The 9,648-nt window shown below is 42.1% G+C and overlaps 1 protein-coding gene across 3 annotated transcripts in view; it reads right to left on the bottom strand.

Moving 5' to 3' along the window:
* patj (PATJ crumbs cell polarity complex component) overlaps positions 1-8,736 on the bottom strand; it is a 214,196-nt gene extending 205,460 nt beyond the window's left edge. For all 3 annotated transcript variants that reach the window (XM_050055557.1, XM_050055559.1, XM_050055558.1), the window contains exons 1-4: positions 8,670-8,736; positions 8,395-8,573; positions 1,323-1,532; positions 1,096-1,235 (exon numbers count right to left, since the gene is read on the bottom strand). In XM_050055557.1, the coding sequence (XP_049911514.1) occupies positions 1,096-1,235; positions 1,323-1,532; positions 8,395-8,573; positions 8,670-8,691 (551 nt within the window). In that variant the 5' untranslated portion in view covers positions 8,692-8,736. The remainder of the gene's footprint in view (positions 1-1,095; positions 1,236-1,322; positions 1,533-8,394; positions 8,574-8,669) is intronic.
* Positions 8,737-9,648: the final 912 nt, after the last annotated feature.

The following is a 9,648-nucleotide window of genomic DNA, read 5'->3' as shown; positions in this document are numbered from 1 at the left end:
GAGAGAGCTGCTCGTAGGATTGTTAGAAAGGCAAATCAAAACCCCTGTTTGACTGCAAAAGACCTGCAGGAAGATTTCTCAGACTCTGGAGTGGTGGTGCACTGTTCTACTGTGCAGACACACCTGGACAGGTATGACCTTCATGGAAGAGTCATCAGAAGAAAACCTTTCCTGTGTCCTCACCACTAAATTCAGTGTCAGAAGTTTGCAAAGGAGCATCTGAACAAGCCTGATGCTTTTGGAAACAAGTCCTGTGGACTGATGAAGGTAAAATAGAACTTTCTGGACACAATGAGCAAAGGGACACCTGTCCAACTGTTAAACACGAAGGTAGATGGACGATGCTTTGGGCTTGTGTTGCAGCCAGTGTTTAGAAGCTGTGATACCTGCCAAAGGGGGCGCTACTGAGCAGTGACCATGCAGGGTGCCCAAACTTTTACTTTAGGCCCTTTTCATTTTTTATTTTGAACCTGTAAAAGATTAAAATTGAAAAGTCGTCATTGAGGAGAGGAGAGGAGAGGAGAGGAGAGGAGCTTTTTGGAGGGTTGACTGGTGTTTTATTTATTTATTCAGAGAACAGCATGTTTTTCGTGTAAAAATTTGTTGATTTTGAATGATTGTTTACTTTATTGACCACTTTAGCGCGCACGGTGTCGCACAGTTGTCTTTGTTGTTGTTATAAATAAATGACTGACGTAGGAAGTGAGTGTGTCTGCATATCAGCTGCTGGGTACACACGGTGTAGATGTTGAGACACCTCACATGTGAGTTAGACAGATGTTTCTCCTGCTTTTTTCTGAACACAGATGTTCTGTACTCGGCCCTCAGAGCCCTTCTGGTGCCGGCAAATGCGTAAAAACCTTTTGGCCCGTTCATTTCTTTTACTCGGGCAGGGATGCACCAGGAGGAGTCACTGAAACATTCAGGAAAAAAATGGCTAACTAGAAGTAAGGAAACTAAATCCTACGTTTTAAAGGATCTTCAGAGATCAAAAGATTTGTGATAAATGGACAAAAACATGGAGAGAATATCTGAAAGTTTCTGTATGTGTGACTTCATGTTAACTGCAGGGAAGTCAAAGCGTTAGCAGTGAACCTGTGCGCGATGCCTCCAGGCTGGATGTGTTTGACGAAGACACCCTGACTGCTGCTTCCTGCTGGATTCAGACCGACCACGCTGAAGCCCAGACCTCCAGACAGAGGCCGAGTCAGCTGGCACAGCTCCGTCTGACGGCCCTGCACACACACACAGACACACACACACACAGATTTAATATATTCATATATGTATACTGTGCAGGTGAGTGCTGAAGCTCCACCCACCTTGGCAGCGGCAAGGATCCACTTCTGCAGGAGGAGGTCAGGCGAGGGTGGAGTCTGATGGACGGGATGAGACGAGCCATTGGTAAGGAGGGAGGAGGCGGACAGGGTGGGCGGAGCCGAGCTGCTGGCTGGATTAACGGCGCTCATGATCAGCTGACCCTTTCTGGAGAAACTGAACTCACTGCAGGCATCAGGAGGCATACTGCTCAGCTGCAGAGAGGAGGAGGAGGAGGAGGAGGAAGATTTAATACTGGTAATCTTACTGTTCATACATCAGGATTTCTTTTTTGGATTTTTGGAGTTTCCTGTTTCAGGAATCCTATCAAAAAAACAAACAGAAAAAAGAAACCTTAAAGTTATAACTTATCAGGGAACTAATCACGTTTCTGGTGAGACACATTATTTCTAAAGGATTTATATGAATGAATAATATTATATTTTAATCTGCTTTTATTTTTTCTTAAATTCTGAACTTGCCCTGTGTCTGGAAACAGCCTCGTCCCAGACAAGAATTCACAACTTTACAGCCTTCAAAATCTAAAACTAACAGTCCGTACTGATAAGATCAGTGTCAAAATTTGTTTTAAAATAAATGTTTGTACAAAATGTCCCAGGTTTTTGTCAACTCCGTCAGATTTCTACAAAAACATCATTTGATCAGGTATACAAGGGGTTAGCTACATCACAAGGACTCCTGTCTCACTTCCTGGTTTCCAAAAAGGTGCGAACGCTGCTCAGGTTCTGGTGAACTTTTTATCTTTTAATAAATTCATTAAATAATATTTCTATCAGGTGTTTCTCAGCCAAAACAGGTCAATGCTGCAGCCCTTTTAAATAAGAATTATTTATGTTATTAGTTATGAGGTTAATTTCAATACCTTTTTAAGACTTTTTTAAGACCTTCCAAAAAAACCTTAAGACCTCATCGCCACTTCAAGCTGTTGTTAGCAGCAACACATCTTTAACTTACTAAACAGTTGTAGTTTGCAATTAAATCTATGGAGCACAAACATACAACAGAACTCAGATAAGTTGAGAAGGAATAAAGCTTGAAAGAATAAATTAAACCAAAGGCAGGTTTATTAAAATACACCTTAGGTCATAACAAGTAACACAGCTCTACAGCTCAACATCAGCTATTCAAGGCCAACTTGCTGAAAACAACAACCTTATGGCTAGCCCCCTGCATGTGGGATTTAGGGCTGACCCAAAAAGTTCGAAGCTTCGAAGCTTTGTTCGATGGCACGGGATTCGATTGTGAAAAAAAATAAAAATAAAAAATCGAATATTCAGCCTTTTCTCTCTCTCGTTTTTTTGGGGGGCCTTGAACGCAACACTAATCATGCCGTCTGTTTACGGTTGTTTTTTTCCCCCTTTAGCCATATGTAAACTCAAAGAACGAGAAGCAATGTCTGTTAGGCATATAAGATTTCATGTTCCAGTTCCGGTTTGTGTTTTTAATTGATTGATTGTTTTTCGTTAGTTATTAAAAAAGAAAACATCTCCGACAAGGAAACAGAAAGCCCGACGTGCAATGAATGGAGACCTGTTGTCCTGCTTGAACACAGACGACTAAATTCTTTCAACAATGTGACTCAAAATAATGATAAAATAGATTTTATTGATGTAAAATAATATGCTGATGGTGACACTTTCCACCGGTCCGCTGCGCTCTGAGTCTGGTGACAGTGACACATGCTGCTCTGAGTCGTGCATCTGTCTGCTTGTGCTGCAGTGCACCGAGGGTTTTAATTTTTAGTGTTAAATCAAAAGTTAAACACTACTTATCAGCAACCAGAAGTGCTTTTTTTCGTTTGTGAATATTTTTATCTTAATTCTAGGGTTGCAAGAAACTACCTTTTCGCCATAATTTTTAAGTTATTAACTTTTTTTTTTTTTAGATAAAATGTTTGTGGCCTCACAAATTCAAAATCAAGACTATTTAAAGACTTAATTCCTAATATTTATAAAATTCAATTTAAAGCTCCAGTGTGTAGGATTTAGGGGGATATGTTGGCAGAAATATAATATAATATGTATGTTTTCTTTAGAATATAAACACTGATTTTATGTAAACCTGCTTTATTCAGTGTTTCTACCGGTTTAAATCACCAGGGCCCGTATTCACACAGATTCTCAGAGTCCTCTCAGAGAGCTCCTAACTTAGCACTGAATCACTCTTAATCTTAGCTTAAGAGTGATTCAGGAAGTTTCTCAGAGCAATTCTGAGCAAGGAGGGGACAGAAACTTTTATCTTAGTGAGGAGGTGTGGTTGACCCCGTTGCTAGGTATGACGCAGTCTTCTAAAAGCTGTGATTGGTTGTTACAAAAAAGAAAAAGAAAAAATGCGCTCCTAGTAATGAATGGACAGTGAAATCAACCGATCATAGACCTTAGACTGTATAATCTATTTGATATTAATGGTGGACGCAGACTCAGCTGTCAGCAGTTACTGTGACTGCTGACCTCCTGGTAAAAAGCGGTTTGATTTGGCAGAATGACCAAAACAACGAATGAAATGGAGAAAAAAAAGAACGAGAAAGCCGAACTGGACAGAAGAGCAGTGCCTGCTGTTGGCCGGGATCACGGCACAAGGGAAGAGGTAGACTTGGGAGCGCATTGCCCAACAAATCAATGCGTTGTTCCCTCTCCTTTTACACACAAGCGTAACACAAGAGCACAAGAGTGTGAGAAGCGCTGGTACGTGCTGCAATCCAAAGCGGGCATTATTGCGTTACTACGCTGGGTGGGAAAAGTAAGCTCATCCCTGATGAGGTCAACCACAAACATTATCCCTGCACGATCAAGCCGATAGCGTCTTATTAAATCACTGTCGTTCAATATACGGAGAATATCTCTCCTTCCTCTCTGTCTTTCCGCCATCTTCTCTGTTGAAGACACTCTTAGGCTTCTTAAAAGTCCTCCTCCCTCCTCTTAACAGTTTGTCACCTTAGGAGCTCTCTTAAGGTCCAAGATGCTTTGTGAATAACTTTTATCTTACCAAGGGACAATTCTAAGAAAAATCTTAGAATTCGAGGAATTCTAAGATTTTTCTTAGAATGACGTCACTAAGAGCTACTTTTAGTCTTAGGATTCTTTGTGAATACGGACCCTGGGGTCTATTTAAAAGCATTGCCCCTGACTAAGACTAAGGCCTTAAAGAAGCATATGCCACTTCCCACGCAATGCTTATGATCATTGTGGAGACAGGAGATTGGTGATGCAGATGGTGAGGTGGAAGACTGTAGAAACTGTAGAAAGTATGTAATATTTTTTGGTGCATGCCTATTTTGGCTTTTGTCCACACGTACATTTTTATTTTGGATTCTACATATTGCTTTATTAATGAGACCCCTGGTCTGTTTGTTTTGGAGAGGATCATTCAGCTCCTGGTAAAAAGCTCCTGAACATATGGATCTCAAGTTCATTCATTTTCTGTAACCGCTTACCCTCTTGGGGGGATAGAGACAGAAAACCATTCACACCTACGGACAATTTAGAGTCACCAATTAACCTGCATGTCTTTGGACTGTGGGAGGAAGCTGGAGCACCTGGAGGAAACCCACGCTGACACAGGGAGAACATGCAGACTCCACACAGAAGGGCTCCCCCTGTGGGATCCTGGGATCGAACCAGGAACCGTCTTGCTGTGAGGTGACAGTGCTAACCACTGTACCACCGTGCCGCCGATCTTTAACCACCAAACACAAAAACAACAAGGCAACAATGATGAAGACAGAAAGACAGAGAGAACAGAGACAGACAGACAGTAAAGGGACATAGACACTCTATATGCAAGGACGTTGTCGACAAAAGAGAAAGACATGGAGTAAAAAAAAAAAAAAATGAGGCGGCGAGGCCGGGGGGTAAGTGGGGAGGAGAGAGGAGAAAAAGAAAATCAATAGATTCCTCTGCAGGCTCCCTCTCTCTGAACAGGTAATGTATTAATGACCTTTACACTCACATTGTGGAAACTTATCAGTCTGCGGCTTATTTAGGCCGGGCTGACGGAGCAGGATCCCGAGCCATTTCATCAATACCGCCTCGACAAGGCCGTTACTCAAACCAAGACACTAGATATTAAAGCTTGATAGATCCGCAGAGAGCCAGGGGGGAGGGAGGGAAAATAAATAAAGAAAGAGAGAGAACTCCCTGCTTCATATACCCTCAACCGGCTTCCACCCGACGCTTTCATAGACTCAGCTCTGACCTTCGCAGCACTTAGAATATGAAGCCCAGCGTCGGTTATTGCCATTATCTTAATTTGGCCTGCAGATTGTTTATTGTAAAGGCTCCACGTCAGTCCGAGCTGGAGCTGAATACAGATGGGGATGCAGAGGGGGATTCAATGTCCCCGCTCAGCCCCACTGACAGGTCACCGTGTTGGACAGGAGGCGGCAGTGTTCTGATACCTGATAGGCTGTCAACGCCTGGGCGGAGTTACACATGACACATCAGATGGGAAACATTCATTAGTCTGCAGAGCTGCTGCGACTTCACCCTGTCGACACAGCTGCTTATTCCACACTAACAGTGTGTGAGCAGCAGAGGAGAAACAGCTGCTGATGGAACAGAATAAAACAGATCTGTAACAACAACCTGAACCTGAAACACTACAGCAACTTAAACAAACGGCTACTTAAAAACCAAAATCACCGCCCTGTGGTTGTATGACTCCGCCCACCAGCCCACCCTGTGGTTGTTTGACTCCACCCACCAGTCCACCCTGTGGTTGTTTGACTCCACCCACCAGTCCAGTGTCTCTGACAGTCTCCATCCATGTCAGTGAAAACATGGATGCTTCACACACAGAAGATCTATACAATCAGCACAGTTTCAAGATGAGTGTCATCATTTCAGTATCTGACCCATGGCTGGGTATCACCACTCATTTCCTGAGTGAATTCAATTCAATTTCAGATTTGATATTGATTCAACTGGTGATATTTCAGTTATAACACCTATTTCTGCTCAAATGTGAAAGAGATTCTCAGAGAACTCATACTATAAAATGTACAAGGAATTATTTTTAAAGAATAAATTCACAGCAGCAACAGTAGCACTAAAACAGCAAAGTCAACTTAACATCTCACTGGAAACAAATCTAAAATGATATCTAATAAATCATATTCCTGACATCACAATACTGAGTGAAGTTTGGACAGAATAAAGACATCAGTCAGTATCAGTCCTCCTGTCCTCTCTGCTCCTCCCCCTGCAGGTCACATGACCACAGGTGAGTTTTAACATACAAGACAAACTGAGCTGAACCGTCAGACATAAACAGGTGTTGTTGTTTCAGCTTGTTAGTAACAGCTTGCTGTCAGCTGTAAAGCCTCTGTGCTTGTTTATAACATGATGTCAGCGGTGGTGGATGAGAGACTGCGGACAGAGCAGACTGAAATATTTTCTACATGTTTCCATGTTGCTGATCAGCTGTATTGATAAAGTATTGGCTTTTTCCTTGTGGAGGTTTCACTGCATCTTCACCTCTCTGTCTCCTCCGCCGCATCTTTACTCCGTGTTGGTGCGTAGAAGAGTCGCAGCAGCCCCGACGCTCAGACAGCAGGAGGAGCGGCTGTTGCAGCACGATAATAACTTACACCAAAACATAAAAACAGTGAGCAAACAGTTACAGATAAAAGAGCAGGTAACGTCGGAGCTTCTTAAGACTACGGTTGTTAATAATTTTAGCGCCGCGGCCGGTTCACTAACAGCAAGATTAACGGGATTAAAGCTTCACACATCCGTGGGAAGAAGCGAATACTAAAAGATCAATCTTGGACTTTATGAATCGATATCAGGTCATTCAAATGAAGATCAATCTGAATCGGATGAATCGATTATTCTAACCCAGCCCTAATCTGACCAAATGTCTCCCCTTCTGCTGCTGAGATATGACGTTAAAACATGATGTCACAGTCAAGCTGACCTTTGACCTTTCGGATATAAAATGTCATCATATCATTTTTTTTATCCTGTTAGACTTTTGTGTGAAGCTTTGTCATAATTAGTGTATGAACTCCTGAGATATGTACTAAATTCATGTTTTTGTGAGGTCACACTGACCTTTGACCTTCAACCAAAAAAATCCAGTCAGTTCTTTCTTCAGCCTAAGTGGACGTTTGTGTCAAATTTAAGGAAATTCCCTTTGGGTGTTTTTGAGAGATCGCGTTCATGAGAATGAGACAGATGCAAAGTCACACTGACCCTGACCTTTGACCACTGAAATCCGATCAGTTCTTTGTTGAGCAAAATTAACGTTTGTGCCAAATTTTAAGAAATTCTCACAAGGTATTCTTGAGGTATCACGTTCACAAGAATAAGACAGGTGAGGTCACATGATGGAAACAAAACACAGTCACGAATCGACACATATTGGAGCTACGGTACGTCGTCAGCTCCATAAAACAAATTTGCCGTTATGTTACATTGCTGTTATCCATGGAAAATTACTGTAACAGTTTCATTACACACAATAAATTTACATGACTTTTCCAGGTTTTTCATGACTGTGGGAAACTTATCATCCACTAGTGGTGGGCGATATGGCCCTAAAATAATATCAGGATATTTCAGGGTGTCGGGTGAAGCCAGATCTGGGTCCTGTCCACACCTGATGCCTACCGTACCAGAGTACACATGAAATGTACTCAAGACCAGTTTTTCTAAGTGGGCTCAGGCAGGAATCAGCGGACCGTTCCCGGGTACGGTACACAGTGTTAGACTTTGTGGATAAGTGCACTCGGATCTAGTTGTAGGTCTGTGATGTGAAAGCCTCCATAGACTCAGAAAGTGTGGAACTATAGAGGTAACTCTGAGGACTTAAAAATAAGGTTTCTGTTGGATCACAGTGTTTGTGATTTACTGTCTGAAGGTGTTGAGAATCAGGACCGTAAACTGGAGGAGGATTCTGACCTGCTTTATGTGCCGTTTCAACCCGTGACAAAGGGTGAGGGTTTTTCTTGGACTGCTTTATGACTTGTGTCTAAAGGTGTACCTCAGTGAGAGGGTGCTGGCTCGGGTCTGATCTGATCTCTGAGCTGCAGCTTGTGTGTTTTTTGTTGCTCACCTGGTTTCGCAGCTGCTTGATGGAGTGCTGCAGGGTCAGGATGTGGCTGAAGAGTGGACTCTGCAGGGTCTCCCTCAGGTTGCCCATGGTTTCACTGTGTGTCCACTCCTCCCTCTGCACCAGTTTGGCCTGCAGACGCTCCAGAGCTCCCAGTACCTGCTGGCGCTCCACTGCGGACACTGAGGACAAACACAGCATGTTGTCATGATACAGAAGCGAATAACCAGAGAAAGTATCGACAGTCCCAACAGTGAGCAACAGGTGAGAGGATTTACCTGTTGGGACATTTTCAAACATCGTCGTCCCTCACGCTCCCTCTGTCGCTCTGGATTAATCTGAACAGAGAAGAACAGACATTAGTTCACATTTATTTCTAACACTGGCCAACATGAACAACAACGACCAGTCAGGGATTTTTTTTTAAGTCTACCAGGAAATAAAGGGCTGTTTCTTTTCTGGCTGCTGGAAGGCTTTTAACACGAAACATCTGCAGGAAGTGTTGCTGTACGGCAGCGTCACATCAAACAAGAACAACTGGAATTAATTACTTAATGAAAACAGTGTTGTTAAATGGAGCAAGAGTGCTGAGTGTGACACGACTCTCTGTTGTGGTACAGATGAATTATTTCTGTGGAAATTGAAGCAAAGATGGAGGCAAAGTTAAAACAGGAGCAGGTGAGAAATCGAGGAGAACTCTGACATTTGATCAAATATGCTTTTATTGATATACTTTATGCACTTTGGATTGTGTTTGTGTATAAAATGTGCTACAAAAATAAAGTTGTCTTGTCTAATAAAACTGTTTGAAATACTGTAAATGCCTGTTTTTTTCTGCCATCCAGGAAAATAAGGGACACAATTTTTTAATATACAGCATCTAAAGACAACTCCAGCTGCGATACACGCAGTAATTATATGTCTCTGCAGGTTTAATCCATTCTGTGGCAGTTTGTATAAAATTTGGATAACGTTTTGTTTTTGTTTTTGTTTTTTTTAATGGCTTTATTGTCATTGTACTTTACAATACAACAAAATTAGGAGCGCTACTCCTCCATGGTATCATCGATTAATCAGTTGTTAAAAATTTTATCAAACGTGAAATTTAATTGATCAAAAAAAAAAGATCTGAGCAGAACATCATGATGTCACAGTGAAGCTGACCTTTGACCAGGGCTGAGCGAGAAAACGATCTCACAAAAAAATGTATTTCAATGTCGATGATAAACGAAAGTAATTTTTACTGGATATGGTATA

The sequence above is a fragment of the Epinephelus moara genome, chromosome 10, assembly GCF_006386435.1.
Source record: "Epinephelus moara isolate mb chromosome 10, YSFRI_EMoa_1.0, whole genome shotgun sequence".
Lineage (NCBI taxonomy): Eukaryota > Metazoa > Chordata > Actinopteri > Perciformes > Serranidae > Epinephelus > Epinephelus moara.
The sequence above is the reverse complement of the archived record's forward strand: the minus strand, read 5'-3'. Positions and strand labels throughout refer to the sequence as shown.